The sequence below is a fragment of the Pezoporus flaviventris genome, unplaced genomic scaffold (genome assembly GCF_033815535.1).
Source record: "Pezoporus flaviventris isolate CSIRO_AGI_PZ_B2104156 unplaced genomic scaffold, CSIRO_AGI_Pfla_v1 ptg000031l, whole genome shotgun sequence".
Lineage (NCBI taxonomy): Eukaryota > Metazoa > Chordata > Aves > Psittaciformes > Psittacidae > Pezoporus > Pezoporus flaviventris.
In genome coordinates this window covers 64,847,608-64,867,657 of record NW_026892579.1, presented here as the reverse complement: position 1 = coordinate 64,867,657, position 20,050 = coordinate 64,847,608, and the positions used below count along the sequence as shown (strand labels likewise).

At 46.1% G+C, this 20,050-nt stretch overlaps 2 protein-coding genes across 2 annotated transcripts; both read right to left on the bottom strand.

The window, feature by feature from the left end:
- Nucleotides 1-65: 65 nt before the first annotated feature.
- FAM161A (FAM161 centrosomal protein A) lies at nt 66-8,746 on the bottom strand (the record flags this gene model as incomplete). The annotated part of the gene is made up of 6 exons (XM_061461588.1): nt 66-803; nt 1,383-1,537; nt 2,728-2,827; nt 5,581-5,748; nt 6,773-7,933; nt 8,463-8,746. Coding segments are annotated over 6 exons (2,376 nt in total), but the record flags the coding sequence as incomplete, so codon positions are not given.
- Nucleotides 8,747-11,667: 2,921 nt separating this feature from the next.
- Nucleotides 11,668-19,912, bottom strand: CCT4 (chaperonin containing TCP1 subunit 4). Its single transcript, XM_061461607.1, has 14 exons — nt 19,726-19,912; nt 19,086-19,138; nt 18,310-18,399; nt 17,378-17,486; nt 16,039-16,181; nt 15,250-15,371; nt 15,029-15,161; nt 14,541-14,680; nt 14,169-14,265; nt 13,765-13,875; nt 13,270-13,400; nt 12,936-13,170; nt 12,173-12,286; nt 11,668-11,885 (listed from the first exon to the last, which is right to left on the bottom strand). Exons 1-14 carry the CDS (start codon nt 19,841-19,843, stop codon nt 11,868-11,870), a joined length of 1,614 nt encoding a protein of 537 aa, XP_061317591.1. The 5' UTR covers nt 19,844-19,912; the 3' UTR covers nt 11,668-11,867.
- Nucleotides 19,913-20,050: the final 138 nt, after the last annotated feature.

The following is a 20,050-nucleotide window of genomic DNA, read 5'->3' as shown; positions in this document are numbered from 1 at the left end:
GCGTGCAAGCTGTTGTTATTAAACAGGGATTGCAGTTCATCTTACAAACTGATATCACACGAGACTAGAATAAATAAGATTAATATAAAAGTAAATTCTTTTTTTTTTGGTGGAAATTCCAAACTGGATCTTTCCTACTGGAAAATAGACAAAATTTCTGCACTGGAAAGACTGGAAAGTTTTAAATTCACAGCATTTTGTATCAGTAGAAAAGTAGCAAGTTTTTGTTTGGTGTCTATTTCACTGCCAGCAATGAAATAGGTTCCTGAGCCTCAGGCCATCTGCTTGCCTTCATTCAGTCAGCTTCATCATCGCTGGGTTTCTCTTCTGAGTCATCATTTTCATACTCCTCATCCTCATAGCCAAAAGCACCCTCAGCTTCAGGGTCAGACTGACCTTCCTCTTCACACTCATGGGGCTGATCAGACCGAGAGCTGGGTCTTGACTGGTCATCCTCCTCCTCTGCCTGGGAATGGCTAAGTGACCGGCCTGCTTTTGCTTGTGCTTCATTTTCCTCCTCCCCCTCCTCTTTCTCCTCCTCCTCCCCCTCCTCTTTCTCCTCCTCCTCTTCTTCTTCAGGGGGCTGGTCAGAGGTGGGGCTCAACTCAGCTGCATGGCAAGGCTGATGGACATAAGGGCTGGCTCTTGCCTCTTCCTCATCCTCCAGCTCACTGCACTGGCCATCCTGGATGGGAGTTGTGACACCTTTTCTCTTCTCCTCCTCCTCTTCCTCCCAGGACTGCTCAGACCCACTGCTGTCAGCCTCAAAGGACTCCCTTTCCTTCACTTCATCCCTGATGGCTCTGAAAAGACAATTTGCATGTGTGATTTTACTTGCAGGTAAGATGCTCTCCAGCAGGTTTTCAACTACCTGCAGGCAACGTAGGACACATCCTGGCAGCCTTGGCTGGGGTGGAAATGGGGAAGGAGAAGGGAAGGGGGGGACACTGGAGTCTGCTGTTATGCTTGAAAATAACTCAACAGTATTGCTTATAGATATTCAATTCTTTCATTTCTGCTTTCTTTGGAATCATAATACCTAATGGATATTGAAAAGTGGGGTTTACAAGACTTACTTTCACAATTCAGTGAAGGTAATGCAGAATGAAGTGACTTACTAGCAACCTGCCACAGTTTTTGGTGACAGGAACAAATAAAGGTTTTCCTTCAGTTTTCTTTGAAGGGCATTTCAAACCATATCCAGTGCTCTCCCGTGTTTTATGAGATCACATTTAATTCAGGTAAAACAACAAAGTACATACTAATGCTAACTACAGTCAGGCATTTACATGGGAAATACTTCAAATAAGTAAGACAAAGAAACCTACACATGAAAAATTACTAATTACTAGGTATGGGGGGGATCCTTCATTAATCTCTACCTTTCTCTGGCATCAGTGGAGTAATTAAAATCTTCAGCACTGGAATATTGTGGCAATTTGGTTGTTTGTCCTTTCCTTGACACAAACTCTGGGCATATCCCCAGCGCTCTCAGTTTGTTGGAATAATGCTTTTCTGCAGCTATTCTGGCATTTTTCTGTAGGCAAACCACAATGGTTATGTGTTATCTAAATGCATTCAATGCCTGTCTTTTGATACTTTATTGATAGTAATATTCCATTTCATTCATTGCATCTGGCAAGTGGAATGATTATTCACTGCAGGTGAGAATGGCAAAACAATACTTAAACTTCACACCAGACTCTCCTTTTCTGTACTAGTTCAGAGCTGGTTTGCTCCCTGTTCCCACTGGCTAATGAAGAGCTCTGTGTTCTGTATATGGCTCTTGAGAGAGGAGGAGGAGGATGTGGCCATGTAGAATTGCCCTAAAAAAGCAGTATTCACCTTCTTACCTGCTATTTAACAGATTACACAGTTGTGTATCTCTGCCTTCTGGCACTGAGGGTGTAAATTCTCTTCCACCAGGTAAGATCTGAGTAAGAACTTGTCCTAAAACCTACATGGATGCTCCTGCCCCACACCCAGGAAACCCACACAGACAAGGGACCAGGGAACCAGTGATCTATGACTTGCTGCCTCTCTGGGTCTGGAAACAGGTCAGGGACCACACTACCAGCATGTGTTTGTAATGAAACGGAGAGAGAATAATACATCCTGCAGCTGAGCTTTATAGTAGACACTTGAATTTTCTTATCACTTCTTTCCCAGCTTAAACCTCTTACATTTTTTTGCTGTAACTCTTTCTTGTGTTTAAAATTACTCATAGAATCATAGAACAGTTAGGGTTGGAAAGGACCTTAAGATCATTCAGTTCCAACCCCCCTGCCATGGGCAGGGACACCTCACATAAACCATGTCACCCAAGGCTCTGTCCAACCTGGCCTTGAACACTGCCAGCGATGGAGCATTCACCACTTCCCTGGGCAACCCATTCCAGTGCCTCACCACCTTTACAGTAAAGAACTTCTCTTCCTTATATCCATTCTAAACTTCCCCTGTTTAAGTTTGAGCCCGTTACCCCTTGTCCTGTCACACTCTTGTTGTAACTCATGTTATGACTGATTTGGACAACGTTTACTACAGCCATTCCTGTTCCCTGTGCAAGCATGCCATGAATATCTAGTCCCAAAAATTAGCAGTATTTATATGGTTAGAATGGACAAATACTGGCCTGAAAGCTGTATTCAAGCTATCTTCTGAAAATGTCTGATTACAAATGTCTTATGCAGCATCTGAAGGTAAGAAGTAACACAGAAGCAAGACAACCTGAGCGACTCTTTCGAAAAGCAATGGCCTTTGTTTTACTCTTTCTTCCATTTCTTGCAACTCTTGCAGATATTCTTGCATTCTCTGCTTCTCATAATTCCTACGGGAAACAGAGGACAAGAGAAATGATAAGTAATTTATAATACAAGAAGTCATTTCCTGCCGCAGTTAAACTGCTCCTAACAAACCCAATAATCTCCTACTTAAAGATGTATCAAGAGTAAATTAGTTTACAGTGGTTACAGGCTCTGAGGTTATTGTCTCATTTCACAGCAATTGCCTGTCTGTAAGCACTGAATAAAACTGGCTGGGAAACTGTCACTTTGGAGAAGCAGAGAGAGGTCCTAGCCACTGAGCTTAAATAGAGTTTGCCTGAGTTTGGATTCTTAGGGTTATTTAGGACACTTAGTTTTTTAAACGCTCATTTCATACAGATATTCTGCTTGTTCTAAGCAGTATTGAGTAGAATACACATAGGAAATCAATATCATTAAATAAAAATCAGCACTTTAAGGTAAAAGTTTGATGATAAGAATCTTGCTAGTTCTCCAGTCTGTCTCACAAGAGGGGTGGCCACATTCTGGATCATAGAATCATGGAATGGTGTGGGTTGGAAGGGACCTTAAAGCTCACCCAGTTCCAACCCCTGCCACAGGCAGGGACACCTTCCACTAGAGCAGCTTGCTCCAAGCCCCTGTGTCCAACCTGGCCTTGAACACTGCCAGGGATGGGACAGCCACAGCTTCTCTGGGCACCCTGTGGCAGTGCCATCATAGGACACTGTTTTCCTAGTTGGCTTGTCAAGGTCCCAGGCATTACAGCAGGATGAGGAAATATCTCAGATCATAGCAAGCACCAGATAATCCACGTAATGGGCTGTAATCCTCCGTGTGTGACACAGACACCTCTTTGTGGTATTGCCTCTGTACTGGGCCAGCTCCAGCATTACCAAGTCACTTAAGGTCAGGCATGAGAGCTCTGGCGTATTTACACTTGTGTCTCCTCCTGCCTCCTTCCCTTACTATCCTCCGAACTCCTGCAATGCACAATAGCTGTGCATTAAAGCAAGTTATTCACCACGTGGAGGGAGTGAACTTCATTGTTGCTCCTTGCTCGCTCTCAGGCGGCTCTCTACAAACCTAATTATGTGTTAGAAGAGCACTTACAATAATGTACCCTATTACCCAGCCTATGCTGAAATAAGCACTATCAAGTTAAGCACTTGTACCAGCCTTAATGCATCAGCACCAGGGAAGTAATCTTGCTTTGTAACAGCATAATTTTATGTGCAGACAAGAACTCAGCACGAGTGTGTTACAATACGCACGAAATCTGATTAAGCTGAAGACTTTCATGTTGAAGTTTGCTGTTGAATGAACTCGAATCGCATCTTGTAAACACACCCACTATTCCTCTTGATCCTCCACCCTGCTACTGTAACTCAGCTTGCTTTCTGCTTCTGTCCTACACTCAGCAGATCATCTACCCAAGGACAATGACATTAGAAAGCTCCTCTTATTAACAGTATCTACTGGTTGCATTACAAAAGCAATAGTGTTTGAGCTCTGACTCTACCCAAATAGTCAGAAGGCACTGCCCTCTTTGACCTGCATCTCTACCACTGCATCTCTGCTGTCCAGGACCATGTGTAAGTCGTGCTTCTGCCCATGTGTGCTTTGCCTACAGCCCTTACCTCCACCTGCATCTCAGACAGATCTCTGGCTTCAACCATATTCTAAATGTCTTAAGGTTTAGTTATGAGAGTTAAGAGTTGCTAATCTAAGCTACAAATCTCATAATCAGGCCTATCTCATGATCATTCATGAGTGTGAGGTGTCCCTCCCCATGGCAGGGGGTTGGAACTGGATGATCTTAAGGTCCCTTCCAACCCAAACCATTCCATGATTCACCCCTGTATTGTTTTGCCCTACCACTGTCAGTTACTGGCTGTTTGCCTGCTTACTGGAAATCAGGATTTGCAGTCGCTGCCCAGGATCCTGCCTATGCATGAAGCAACAGAGGCAGAGCAGCCAGTACCTCTCACTGTCACCACATAACCCCACCTTAAATGGATGATACTGCTGCAGTGCCATGGTGCCAAGAGAGATATAAACCTCACTAGAGACTCGTTCAAGCAGGACTAATTTGTGGAGGTTTTTCCCTAGGAATTACAAAGAACAAGAAGCAGAAATGTAAAGCAGAAACGAGGCCAAGCATCAGTTCTGGAGTCAGATCAGCATCAGGGAGCTGGAGCCATCCGGACTGGTAGCTTACAGCACACCAACAAGGCCCTGATGTTTATTCCTAGAGTGCTACTTTTCTTCAAGTCCTATAGAAACAGCCTCCTAGTCTCTATCTCTACTAAAGGGAATTTTGGATCCCGTTCCCACTAAGCACCGGCAGCTTCCTGGTTTGCTGCTGATACCCATGCTACATTGAACTAATATTCCTGCTCTAATTTTCCTTCTTAAGTGGGGTCCTGCTGGGACAAAGTGATGAATTGTGACTTATTTATTACTGTAGGAGACAGCGAGCACCAAAGTTGTACCAACACCTGGCAATCCAGCAGTGCAAGGGTATTCTATAACTACACTGGTCCTTTTCCTTTTGATTTCTCCATTGAGGAAACACAGGAGCTAATCTGTAATACCATAAAGATCAAAATCCTAAGAACAGGCAACCATTTCCTGGTTGGAATACTGCATTTGCCTACTTCTTTCCTACCTGCTTGTACAGTGTATGATTTAGCAAATGTTTGACTACATAAACTTGGACTATGTTATATTTTACATTGTATGTCTCTCATACAATGTAGAATGAGATCTCCAGGATCAGGGGAACGCAACAAGATACCTGAATGTTCTTAATTTGGATTTAGACACCTGAGCAAGGCTCTGATGGGGGTCATTGGCCTCAGCCCGAGTGGTTACAAGTTTCTGGAGGCTTTTTGTTCTTTGTTTCTGCTTTGTTCTGATCCTTTGCTGTTGTTCTTCCAGCTTCCTCTTTTCCTCAAGTGAACTCCTGGTGGAAACATAAACTAAGGCTGAATTCACTTTGAACCAAGAGCAAGACTTCAAAGGAAGCTTTGGCAAAGAGGAAAGCAGGGTGAAAACAGGGTAGGTGTAAGAGGACACAAGGTATGTGCCATTTTAAGGGATTCAGGGGTATCCTGGGAAGCAGCAGGTATTTATCCCTTTCCTGTGCATATGCTGACAAGAAGGCACTATTCTTTCTTTAACAATCTTAAGTCCTACTTTTAAGTATTTTAAGTTGTCTATTATAATTAAGCCTTTATATTAATATACATTAAGTTCTATATCCACTGCATGGAAAAATTCACTACATATTCAGCCCAGAAACCAACTGTATCCTGGGCTGCATCAAAAGGAGTGTGGCCAGCAGGTCGAAGGAGGTGATCCTGCCCCTCTACTCTGCTCTCATGAGACCTCACCTGGAGTATTGTGTGCAGTTCTGGTGTCCTCAACATAAAAAGGACATGGAACTGTTGGAACAAGTCCATAGGAGGCCACGAGGATGATCAGGGGACTGGAGCACCTCCTGTATGAAGACAGGCTGAGGAAGTTGGGGCTGTTCAGTCTGGAGAAGAGAAGCTGAGTGGAGACCTCATAGCAGCTTTCAGCATCTGAAGGGGGGTTATAAAGATGCTGGGGAGGGACTCTTCAATAGGTACTATAGTGATAGGACAAGGGGTAATGGGTTAAAACTGAAACAGGGGAAGTTTAGACTGGATATAAGGAAGAAGTTCTTTACTGTGAGGGTGGTGAGGCACTGGAATGGGTCGCCCAGGGAGGTTGTGAATGCTCCATCCCTGGCAGTGTTCAAGGCCAGGTTGGACAGAGCCTTGGGTGACATGGTTTAGTGTGAGGTGTCCCTGCCCATGGCAGGGGGGTTGGAACTGGGTGATCTTAAGGTCCTTTCCAACCCAAACCGTTCTATAATTCTATGATTCTATGATATATAGAAATACAAGAGAAGACTGCTCTTAAAGTACATACACAACGTAGAGCACCACTGCAGTAGTCACCTTATGGCGTGTATGCGACGTCTTGTGGATTCTGTGATTCTTGGTGATTTAGATCCTCCAAGATGTGAATTCACCCTTGAATGTCTCATCTGGGGTTTACGTCTTGGAGAGACATATGGCCAGCGTGTTTCCTTCAGCTTCTCTTCATCCTCTTCAATGTCCTTCAATATCTTCCCCTTGTTTGAGGGGATATATGGAGTAAGGAGACCAAAAGGTTCACAGACTGTCAGGTGCTTCACTTGTTTCTGCTGCAGGAGCCGCTGCTGAAATCTCTGGTGCAGCAGTTCAAAGTCCGGAACACTTGATTTGATCCTGGGTTTATGCTCGGTTTGCTTTGGTTCACTGCACTTGGGCTTCTTCTTTTTACTGGCATCCTTTAAAGCCAGCCTGCTGTTGGGGAGAGATGAATTACGTAGCAGCTCCTCAGCTCTCATTCTGATCCTGATCTCCCTGTAGAGCTCCTCCTCCTTCAGCCTGTCATTAACAGCCGGGCTATAGACACATCTAGGAACCGGTTTTGCTTTGAACAGTCCTGTTTTCTTTCCAGGCGCAGAAAGGTCTCGCAGTTGCATTTTCCTCATCTCATTCCTTTGCTTGTCTCGCTCAATGAATTTAAATGGCTTCTGACAAGCCAAGAGCTGCAGTTTGCTCCTCTCTTTCACAGACCTCCTGCGTTCCTCATTGCGCTGCACGATCTCGTGGTAGAGCGGCAGGAAGACAGTAGCGGGCACCGGGTTGGCTCGGAACTGCTTCTGACACTCTGCTTCCTCCTCCAGCTGCTTCTTCAGTAAGTTATTCTCCATTTCAACCAGTGACCTCGACTTGATGTTCTCCTCTTTCTTCCTGGCTTCTCTGATAGTCATCTGGAAGGGCTTGGGCACGGTCACTTTGGGTGACCATGCTTTCTGTTTCTTCTGCGTGGTTCTGCAGGCAGGTGAGCTGGGTTTGGTGCGAGGGATGTAATCTTCCACAGAGAACCCATCCCACATGGTTTCAATCCGTTGCTTGGCAAGTGCAGATGATGGAGTTTCACTCCCGTTTTCTTCAAAGGCTCTGTCAGACCCCTCAGATACACTCGAGCTTAAGCGATCGCTTAAGTCAGAGTCTGAAAAGGATTTGTGCAGATGTAGAGGCTGATACGAGCTCTTCTCCCAAGTTGGCCTTTAAAAAAGGGAAGGAAAAGGTGTTTTGAGTCAGTCCAACACTGGTACAAAGCCAGTAACTTCCACTGCGAGGTATCATCATTAGAAACAAAACTCAGCAGTGCTGGTGGGGGAAAGGAAAGGGTAAGAGAAGCACATGGAGCATTCAGGCCTGATCATAGGTTTAAGCCAGTGCTGGTCACAAACAAGTCAGCACTTCTTAAGGAAAGGCACTGTGCTTTATTAAACATGCTGCCCAGCCTCTGCTGCACACAGACTTGTAACTCTCACAGCCCTTTAGCAAGGTGAACAAGCATTTCTGTTATTAAAACTAACTTCTCCGTGTTACCTGCTTAGAGGAAATGGGGAGAGTAACACTTTCCAGCCCCAGGAAACAAACCCCACAAACCTGGTTTACATCTGGTTTACAGGTCTCTGCAAAGCGTTTCATCATACAATCAGAGCCTGGGTTGGGTTGGAAGGGACCTTAAAGCTCACCCAGTTCCAACCCCTGGCACAGGCAGGGACACCTTCACCACCAGACTTACCTGCAGCACATACCAGCAGCAGCACTCTTCGTGCCCAGGGGTTGCTCTCTTTTCAAATGCAGTTTATTCCTATACATGCTTTCCAGTTTGGCCATGGTCTCCAAGTGCGCGTTCTTCAGCTCCTCCAGCTTCAGGTAATACTCTTGGTTTGAATGGTGCATTTTGGAGAAGTCTATCTGCTTGTCACAGTCTCCACTCAGAGCCAGGGGCTGCTCCCTGCTGGTGCTTGAATCCAAATCAAAACCATCCTGCAAGAGAGGGATGTTTGCAAAGTGTTCTGATTGTTACAAGGGAGAACAAGGTTCTTAATACTGCTTTAGCCTGGTTATGCTAATGAACGGTGCAGTAATGCCAAAGAGAGATACAAGGATACAAATGTTAACACAAAGGTACATGGAGTAATTTTATTGTATGACAATTTACATCCTACTTAAAGCACGTAGGATCCCTAAATCTGCCCTGTAATCACTATATTTACACCAGGAAATACAATCTAAAGGATTTCCCAAAAGGATCCAGTTTAACTATGTTGTAAAGTGTCATTTTACCCTTGATCACTGTGCAGCTCTAGGACAGCCTTAATTTAGAAGCAAACAGACCCACAGCAGAACCTTCCCTGCCTCCCGTTCCCATAAGGGAAGCCATCAGGTATCATGTGTGTAAATGTTTATTCCCCTTTCCATAAGTTGCTGTGGAACAAGAGGGATGCTGATGGTTGCACTGCTGTCTGGCAGCTTGCAGCTGTGTGCAGGCAAGGATGTTCTTTAAGTACTTTTAGAGCTTGCACGTTAGAGAAGTCATTAAACCCAGGTCTGTCTGCATACAAGCACTCCCTTTATGTTATCCTTAAGCACCATGTTTAAAAAAGATCCCGGGCAGTTTCTTTATCCCCAAATCAATGCTTTTCCACATGGAGACGTTTTAATAAGCTCTGACCTTCCCACGAAACATCGCGTTTATGTTGTGTCAGGTTTTCACTGCAAACCACCTTTCTTCCCCAGCATCGAGCCCTAACGCACAATGAGCCACACGACCAAGGAAGCGAGTTTCAACAGCCGTTACAAAGGCACCATCCGCCTCCTCCTGAGCCCATCGCGTATGAACCTGCCGGCTCCCTCCTCGATCCGCAGAGCGATCCCAAGCTCTTCCCGGCTCTGGCCATCGCCAGTTCTTAGCTCCGCTCTCCCAACCCCGGCCGCTCCAAGCTCATTAAGGGATTGGTGCCGCACAGGCGGGACCAGCTGCCGGGTGTTTGTGCCTGTCTCTGCCCTGTGCCACGCCGCTGCCAGGAGCTGCAAAGGCTCCGATGGCTCCGGCGCAGCAGCCCCGGTGCAGGGCGGGTTAAGGCGAGCCCCTAATCCCGCCTCCCCCCGCTGCTCCACAACCGGTAACGGCGCTTTCCGCGCCCGGCGGTACCTGCGCGGCGGCGGAGGGCGGCGGCTCCCGCTCGTAGAGCGCGGCAGGGGCGCGGGTGCGCGGGTCCAGCGGGGTGCGCAGGCAGGCGGCGGCCAAGCGCGCTGCGCGGTGCCCCGCGTCCATCCCCGCGGGCAGCGCCGGCCGGAGCTGGGGCCCGCTCCGCCCCGCTGGAGGCGGCCCCTTGAGCGGAAGCGGGACCGCTTCATCCGGCCCGGCCCGGCCCCACTCCTCCGCGGGGCAGCGCGGCTCCGAGGCGGTGGAGCCCGCGGGGAGGCGGCAGCAGCTCAAGCCCCTTGCCGCAGCACTCTCCGGGCCGCCTGCGGGGACACTGCTGTGGCTCCGTGTCCTCGTCTGCACACTGGGCTTGATTTACGCTGCTGTAGGTGAGCGTGATGTGGTTTAGTCGGAACTTGCACCTCTCCTTAACAACCCACGGTTTTAACCCCCTCAGGTTATGACTCTTCTCCCGTTTTCGTGTGTGCTGCACATAAACGACAACAGGATAAAGGTAAATTGGGAGCAGCAGATTTCCACCGCCTCTGCAGAGGTGTTAATGACCGGTGCGCCTATTTATTGCATTGAAATTACAAATACTTGTTATGTAAAGACACAGAGGGAAGGATTGAACCCCACACCCTGGTGGTTGTAAATCTTGTCAAGAACTGGAAGTTTAGTCAAAGTGAACACCTGAACTAGAAGATACCACTACTGGATCTAATCCTGTGGGGTAAGGTGGTATTTGGGATGCTCATGTTAGATATATGTAAGTGCGTTACTGTGAGGGTGCTGATGTGCTGGTACAGCGTGCCCAGAGAAGCTGTGGCTGCCCCATCCCTGGCAGTGTTCAAGGCCAGGTTGCATTTGGGGCTTGGAGGAACCTGCTCTAGTGGAAGGTGTCCCTGCCTGTGGCAGGGGTTGGAACTGGATGATTTTGAGGTCCTTTCCAACCCAAACCATTCTGTGATTTTAAACGGCCTCTAGTGTGTGGTAATTCATGCACAGCAGTAATGGCCTAAATCATCTATTTATTAGTATTTGAATTATTCTGAGTGTTCCACTTAACTAAGTCATAGGAAAGTGCTTCAACAGTAGCCGGTCAGCAAAGTGGTGGAAGTTTACTCAAAACACACAGATCCAATCCATCATAAATGAGTGATGGAATGCGAGTCTATGAGAGAAATACTGTCCTTCATAGAGAGGCATCTGGTCATCTCAGTACAGCAAGAATGAAAAGGTCAATTCAAACTTTCAGATGGGGTTTTCCTGGACAGAACTGGGAGCTGACCACCATGGTGCTGGAAGTAACCAAAGGAACCGTTATGGCTGTTCCAGGCAGATGCAGCCATTACCATCCCAAAGTGATTTCAAATAAATCCCTGTAACTACAGTAATACCATCCCTGCCTTTTCAGAACCAAGCTCAGTTTTGACCCTTGCACTCTGCTACTTGATGCAGTACAAAAAGCTGCGTGTGAAGACAGCCCTGTGTGATGCTCTGGGTTGTCAAAGGTCATTCCAGACCTCAGCAGTGACCAGAGCAAGGAATGCGATGCTGTTCTGAAGCGCCATCACTGCAGACACTCCCTTGTTCAAGCCAGGCATAGGTAAGGGAAATGAACCCACTGCAGTACATGTTACCAGAGTGTAAGTTTGAGGGTGTCTTTAGAATCTATTACAAGAGCTAATTACTCACTGTTAAACTTTCTAGAGCTAAAGCAGGACCATGTAGCACAGAAAACCAAATCTAACAAATTTATCTTATTTCTGGCAAAATGATAAAGCAAAGCCTCTGGTAGACTACTGCATGTTTATTGACAAACAGCATTTCCTCTTCCAAACCAGATTCTTACTGTTTTAAATTAACCTTCTGAAAGCACACAAGCCTTTGTGGACTTAAAAGACCATTCACACAGGCGCTTGTGGTGAGGAAACCATATTCCAGACTAGAGGGAAGGAGCTCAGGACACAGACCCCACGTTCCTCGTTCAGCTTAGCCTCGAGTGTTCACCTGCAAAGGACAGTTCACATAGTCAGGAGTGAGAAGACCATGGGGTAAACTGGAACAAATACTTCTCTGCCTGAAGACCCTGGGTTTTCAGTCACTTTAACTCTTCATTTTAAAGCACAGTGTATATAATGCATTTCACTTTGTTACAATTGCAGTTATTAGACTATTTGGCCTTCTAAGTAGCACATAAACTAAGACTAATACACAGGAAATCTATTTTGAAGCACAGTAAATTAGATAATAACTATTCTGGTGATTACACAAAACTCAATGCAAACACTCCTCACCACATCATCGATCTTCAGGATGCTGCGCACGGTTTCTGTCGCCAGAGTCAGGGCGCTCAAGGACACGAGCAGTGGCTGCACAACCAGCTCCTCCAGGATGTTGGAAATGCCACCCTACGAGAACAGGCAGCTTTTACTGTGTGCAAGTCACTGCAGTGAGATTCAGTGAGTTTGCTTTTAGTAGAAGCCCCAGAAAGACAGCCAACTTGAAATCAGACTTGTATCAAGGGGCTCAAGCACTCAACTCCTGTTGAGGATGGAAGATGCGTACATGGGGGGGTACATTATGGTATGCACCTTCTCTCCCTGGGCATTTGACAGCCAGACATAATCAGCCAAGAGGAAAGACACAGTTAAGCCAGCTTAAACATGGTGGCAGTTCGGAAGAAGCCAGACACTGTCTTCCTCCTAACACACACACACACATAACTGGACGAGCTTTAAGATCCCTTCCAACCCAAACTATCCTGTGATTCTATATCCATTCCAAATATATCTATTTTCATAGGTGAAACAATGCTTTTGAAGAGAGACAGGAGGTTTCTTATTCCACAGGTACAACATTTAAGTATCTGCTATTACCAATACGCTGGTAAGCTGTTACAGCCTCAGAAAGCAAGCTATGATCTCCCCCAACACTCATTTTGGGGAGAACACCATTAATGAGATCCAAACCTGCCTCTCTCAGTCCAGCCCCAGTGCTGAGCATTTTAACACCCAAGTAGTTCGGTAGCCACACTATGCACACACAACTCCTGGTCACCTTTCTGACATTGATGCCAGCTGTTTTCTCCCCTTGGGCGTGCCTGTTTCTCAGCTCTGTCACTGTCGAGATGGGGTTGAGACCTGCATTTTCAGCCAGTGTTGAGGGGATGACTTCCAGCGCTTCTCCATAGGCACGGACGCAGTAAGCATCCATGCCCCGCAGCGTGCGAGCATACTCATTCAAGCGCAGCGCTAGCTCTATCTCAGGGGCTCCCCCTCCTGCAATCAAAGCTCTGTGGACAGAAGTGGAAATCAAACCTCAGCTCATGTAAGCGCACCTCGATTAGCTGTCTGTGTTATTAAATTACTGATTAACCGAATGCAGATGTTACCTTTTCTTAACTAAGCATCTTATGACACACAGGGCATCGTGAATTGAACGCTCGGCTTCTTCTAGAACGAGTTTGTTGGATCCACGTACCACGATGGTCACGGTTTTCCCAGGGTTTGTGCAGCCTGTGATCTGAAACATAAAACCAACTCTGAAGGCTAAATCTGGAGAAGGCTCTTTACCAGGGCCTGTAGGACAGGACGATGGAGAGTGGCTTTAAACTGACAGAGGGGAGATTTAGATTACACATTAGAAGTTCTTCCCTGTGAGGGTGCTGAGGTGCTGGCACAGGAAGGTGTCCCTGCCCATGGCAGGGGGTCGGGACTGGAGGTGCAAAACCACTCCACCACTGCACTTCCCGAGTCAGTGGTTACTCAGGGATTAGAAGTAGGTACTTCAATGTAGTAATTTCAGCAGTAAAACCCATAGAAGTTAGCAGATGTTACTAAAGTAGTTGGCAGATGTTAAGCAAGCATTAACACTCTAACACTCTCACCTTTACCAGCTTCCCAGAACCGTTCAAGTTGACCTCCTCTGCCAGCTCAGCAGACCCCAGCATGTCAGGAGTGAACTGGTCAATGTGAGCAACAGGCTTAGTTCCAATGGTCTGAAACAGGGGAGAAACAGTAATCAGAACTTGACTGCAGAGTCAGCAAATGACCTGTGTAATGTTCCTCTGCGTACTGGGCCCAAATGCAGTCGGGACTGTGGCTTTTACATCTGTCCTGAATCTTTCCAGAAGTGTGACTGCTCAACAGAACAGGAATGGGTTTTAGGGAAAAGTCTGCTCTTATGTTATAGGCAGAACACGAAACTTGTAAAACTGTCATAATAAACTGGCACTGGCCAAGTACTTAGTTTTGGGGTAAACTTTAACAGCCACTTTATAACTCACTTTACCTTACATATAAACTCAATGTCATCTCTTTCAATTTCTTTAACCACCATGATCTTCATTTTGTTCAGGAAATGAAGGGCTAGGTCACTGAGAGCATCCCTACAAACAAGAGGGAAGTAGTCAGTTCACAGTGCTTTTTTAGTAGCTGGTCTACCAGCAGTGCTAAATTCTTCAAACTACAAAGTAGGGATGTCATTAAACTCAAAATACAGACACCATCACTGCTTTCTGAAGGTGCTGTCACCATTATAGCCAGTCTGACACTCTGCCAAGTGTGACTGTTAGTACTGGGCTTCAATTTTCCAGGTATTCCAAACAATTCCAGCTGTTCCCCCCAACACATGCAGCAAGCCAGTACACTGGTATTAACATACCGCAGAATAGACTTCTGGATCAGCAGTACATTGCATCCAGCCTTCTTAATCTGCTTAACTAAATTTAGGATATAGACTCTCTCTTCACGTAGCACCCTGTCCATTTGGGCATAGTCAGAAACAACTACTTGGTTGTCCATCTATTTAAACAGAAATAAAGAGAAAAGTATTATGAGCAACTGCTGACTTTAAAAACAACTGTCAAGATGTTCCACATCCTTTAACTTAGGAGCCCCTGACTCAAAGCAAACAAGCACAGCAGTAAAATGTGTCTTGTTAGAGGTTATTTAAATGGTAATACTGGACTTTTGAACTGTTTTCTTTCTTATACCAACTACAAGTTCTTTAAGAGTTATGAGTATCCATGTATTACCCAGCAGAGCTTCATTACAGCTGTGGAACACGACTGGCATCACAACAGCTTGATAAAGTATGTTACTACATTTACATCTCCCAAATAGTTAAACAAAAGTCAAAATTTAACTTACATCTGTCTTGGGAGCAGACAAGCAGAACTGAATGAGGCCAATTTTAGCTTTTTCCACTCTGGTTACACCGGTGTTTGCCACCTTCTGAGTCAGGACTAGTCCTTCAACCAGTTCACAATCGTCAATTGTGCCCCTGGAAACAAAAGCAGCCCATGATTTTAGGGCTTTGGGAAGCCGATTTCATAGGGACAACAGTCATCTAACTACGAATTGTTTCTTACCCCAACTTCTTAACAATTTTAATATCTCTGAGGTCCACACTATTAGCTGTAGTTGGGTCAATCACCTTCATCACTGCGTCCACACTCATTGGAGAAAGTAAACTAGAATACTGGCACACAACCTAAGGGATTTAACAGCAAAGAGGAAAAAATGATGAGAAATTTGACACTGATAAACAGTTACTACAAAATAACAGTCCTTGCATTTCAGTGTTTGACTTGTGAATTTTGAAACAAAGCTTGTTTTCCCTCCCTGCCCATCAACCAGATGCTTTAACATGGTATCTTGGGAATGACTGCTCCATTTAAAGGCAACGGCGGCTATGCTGGTGGCAAACCCCATGTTTAGGGACTTAGGGAAGAAAACTGGACTTTGCTTTCTGAGAATAAGACCTTTAAGAGCTTCCCAGATTAATATGCTATAAGGTAAACTAGTGCACACTTCTCTAGGTATTGAGGCTGTATTAAGAGTTTCTGCAACATGAACACAAACTGCTGGCAAAAGCTCTCAGTGTCCCACCTGACTCTTCTGTTGCTGTTTTCAGTCAAAGCTTGCTTTTACATTGACAGTCCACATCTGTGCTCACCAAATACTTCAGACTGAAATGCACTCTGTTTCAATTTACTCTGGATCAACCACAGCTTTCTGAGAAAGGCTAAGGGAAGGCAGCCAATGTCTGAAAACCAGCGGGGTTTGTGATGCACAGGATATTCTTAATAAGTAAGGAGCAGCATAAAGTGGGGCAAGCTGAAAGGCTCAGCCGGTCTGACGTTCAGCATCAGCCATACCTTTGAGTTCAGGGCAGTAGTTGCACTGTTCAGCAAGGTTTCCCTGTCACTCAGTTCAACCGGCTGTGCCATGTTGGTCAGGACTTCAATACCTTTATCCAGAGCTTTCTGGAATGACTCTGAAATAATGGTGGGGTGAATTCCTGCGGGGAATACAAAAAGGCTGTTACAGACTCATGCTTTCAAACCAATCGTGTTTCCCTCACCCTCTCTTTCCATTTTAAGATTACAGACTCTCATGTCAGAATAATCTGAAGACATCTTAGCAAAACGCATTCTTCCTGAGTATATGGCCCCCGTTATTACTTTCCACTGTTAAAGCCGAGGAAAAAAGCTATAATGTTCCGAATAATCTGTCCTCACAGACAATCCCAGCACATCTCCTCGCAGTGTCTGACATCTCAGCAACACCACACTTTCTCAACGTTTTCTTCACCACTGCCATTCCTAAAGTTGCCACTGTCCATGTAACACCTGTGAGGAGCTGGACAGTGGCTTTACTGGCGCTTTTCAGACTGTTTTCACACGGTTGTACATGCAGTTCCTTGATTTCTCTGGAATGTGTGATACACTCTGTATCTTTTCAGAGCAGGCAGCTTATGGGCAACTGTTAGACAGGCATTTTCTACCTACCTGCTCTGGTAGAGGATTAATAAACTGTAAGCAAACTGTTGGCAGGGACTAGAGGACACTAAGCACAATGGTGCCTATTGAGATTAGGAAAGTGTAAGTAAATTGCTATTAAGTCCAGATCTGAGACAGAGAAGAGCTGTGCAGATCCAGTCATCCTTGCTCTATTTCCAGTGCACACAGAAGCCTAATTGTTATGTGGTAGTACAGGTAACAAAGCTCCTGAACCGCACAGAAGAATGTCCTGAGCCAGTGGAACAGAGCCTACACTAACCATTGTGGTCTGCAATTCATGTTTTTCCCCTCACTAGACTTTCTCAAGGGAGAGGATAAATTTGAAAAGTGTAAAAAAAAAAATAAATAAAAAAAATCAAAAAACCTGCAAAATCACTGGTCCCAAATTCAATTTATACCTTCTTACATTCTCCTTCTGTCCATGCAAGAAGTACAGGTATAATCACAGTGAGCACGCAAATCACATCATCTAGGCACTATGTCCTGTATCAACAGCAATGCAGTCAATTAAAATACGCAGCTAAACAGATTTTTAATCCCAAGCGGAACACAAGTGAAACCTGAATGTGAAGACTCAAGTCACCTTTCACGTTTCAACTGGTAACAGCTACATTAGGCTCCATTATACATGTGCAAGCAGACAGAGAATTTAGCTACCTCCAGTCCCATTTCCATACTGAATATATACACTAACCTTTCTGAAGAAGTCTGGAACAGGCATCCAAAAGAGCTCCAGCGATGACAACAACAGATGTAGTGCCATCACCAGCTTCAATATCTTGTGCTTTTGACAGCTCTACCAACTAAAGGACAAATCATGACAAAAGTTTATATAACACTGACCATTACCAAAACAAGAGAGAGATTCAAGAGTGCAGCACTACTGACATCAACCTTGCTAACAGGACGGATCATACACTGTCTAGTGGAAGGCGTCCCTGCCCATGGCAGGGGGTTGGAACTGGATGATCTAAGGTCCTTTCCAACCCAAACCATTCTGTGATTCTATGTATGAGTCTATGATTTTCTGATTTGAAGTTCGTACCTTTTGCAACTTCCCATACTATTCTGGCTGAAATACAGCTACAGCAAAAACAAATCACTAACAGAAGCAAAGCAGCTTTTCTCCTAAGCTTAAAACTGATCATGCCTAGCACGGTTTAACTTTTTCTTTCCTGTAGGAGGGTCACAGGAAGTTCATTTCCCTCTCCAACCACAATCAAATCTAAGAGGCCTACATTTAACACCTCAGAAGATCAGGCTGCTGTCTCCTCACACCATCTGACCATAACAGAACTCATTCTCTTCTATCTTAGCACTTTGGGACATCACTAACACTTCTTTCTTAAACGAGAGATGTTATTAAATGAGAAGGTTTATTAAGTGAGAGATGAAGATTCTTTAATGTCTTAAAACACAGCCAGAGGAACTGTGCATGAGGAATACTGGAACACTTCAGCACATCTTGCAATCAAAATAAATGTTCCTGGAGCACACTGCTCTTGCTCTGTATCACTAGAGGTAACGCTCCTCAAGTCCACACAAATTGTTTCAATGGGGTCTTGTCCCAGAAATTAAGCTCTAACAGGTATCATTTTCTGATTAACAGACAAAAAAGCCACTCACCATTTTGGCTGCAGGGTGCAGGACCTGCATTTGTTTCAGGATCGTAGCACCATCATTAGTGATTGTTACATCTCCTTTAGCATCCTGAATCTGAGCAGAGGGAGAAGAAACACAGTTCTGATAAGTAACTATGAATCTTTCATTTAATTTGATACTCAATGTAAATATGTTTCCTGACAACACTGTTTCTCAAACTCAGATGTGCATTTAGCTCCCACTTTCCCTTAAATAAATGAAGTCTGGAAAAGAACTTCAAGGCTAAAGATGGCATCCTATAATAGATGCCTATTATATAGAAGGACATGAAGCTGTTGGAGCTAGTCCAGAGGAGGCCACGAGGATGATCAGGGGCTGGAGCACAGTTGGGGCTGTTCAGCCTGGAGAAGAGAAGGCTGCGTGGAGATCTCATAGCAGCTTCCAGTGTCTGAAGGGGGCTACAAGGATGCTGGGGAGGGACTCTTCATCAGGGACTGCAGTGACAGGACAAGGGGTGACGGGTTCAAACTGAAACATGGGAAGTTCAGGTTAGGTATAAGGAAGAAGTTCTTTACTGTGAGGGTGGTGAGGCACTGGAACAGGCTGCCCAAAGAAGTGGTGCCCAAAGAAGGCAGTGTTCAAGGCCAGGCTGGACAGAGCCTTGGGTGACATGGTTTAGTGTGAGGTGTCCCTGCCCATGGCAGGGGGGTTGGAACTGGATGATCTTAAGGTCCTTTCCAACCCTAACTATTCTATGCACAGTAAGCTTGATGCTTTAAGAACCTAAGTATAAAGTTTACCATTTTATCCATTCCTTTTGGTCCAAGGCTTGTTCTAATTGCATCGGCAACAGCTAGGAAGAGAGAAACAACAAGTCTGCAAGTTGATCTAAAGAATTACAGTCACTTGCTCCATCATTCTAGCCATTCTTTCTAAGAAGGTGTCTCCCAGCAGTAAGTAGTTCCCAGTTATCCCCCCAGCAGTGCAACATCCTTCACAGTAGAATGACAAAAAGCATTGCAATACCAGGTCTGATTTACAAGGCTTTTCTTCAACAGTTAACACCCGATCACTTGACTGCAGCCATTTTAAAACGGAGTAATAACAGAGACGCGCTATACACCAAGTAACCCGACCAAGGCTCCTGTCAAACGCCGAACACATGACCCCCAACACTCCCTGGCCCCATCCCGGGAATTCCCTGCCGTTAGCGCTCCCAGGAACACCTCTGGCTGACACAAAACCGGGATCGTATGGCCGGCGGAAACACAACGGGAGCGTCTGCGCCCCAACGAGGGCACCAGGCGGGGCGATGCCAGCCTTCAGCACCCCTCCGGTGTGCCAGAGGCCCCTCACAGCGCAGCAGAGGGAACCCTGCGGGAAGCCGGTGGCCGCTTCCCCTCAGCACCGGGCGCGGGCCGCTCCGGCCTCCCCCCTCACCTTTGCCGGCAGCGATGTTGCTGAAGCGGATCTGGGAGGGCTTGTCCCGGTCCTGGTAGGTGCCCCTGGCTCGGTTCCCGCCGCCGCCATGGCCCTTGGCGCCCGTGTTCTCCGGCATCGCGCCGATGGACGCGGATGAGCCCCGCGGTACCGGCTACTCCAACGGGAACCTTCCAGAAGGCACCGCCGCCGCCCGCCGCCTCAGCACGACGCGACGGGTCCTTCCGGCCGGCGCCAGCCGTGTCGTCACCCAAGAAGGCTGCCCGTGCGCGCCTGCGCGCTCTACCCGGAAAGGCCATCCCGTGCCTGCAGGCGAACGGCCCGG

Excerpts from the sequence above, each read along its gene's own strand:
- CCT4 (XM_061461607.1), bottom strand. The coding sequence starts at position 19,843 with ATGCCGGAGAACACGGGCGCCAAGGGCCATGGCGGCGGCGGGAACCGA. Across the intron at positions 19,139-19,725 it reads CAACATCGCTGCCGGCAAAG|CTGTTGCCGATGCAATTAGA; the intron begins GTGAGGGGGGAG and ends CTCTCTTCCTAG. Across the intron at positions 14,266-14,540 it reads ATCCAGAAGTCTATTCTGCG|GGATGCTCTCAGTGACCTAG; the intron begins GTATGTTAATAC and ends TCTTGTTTGTAG.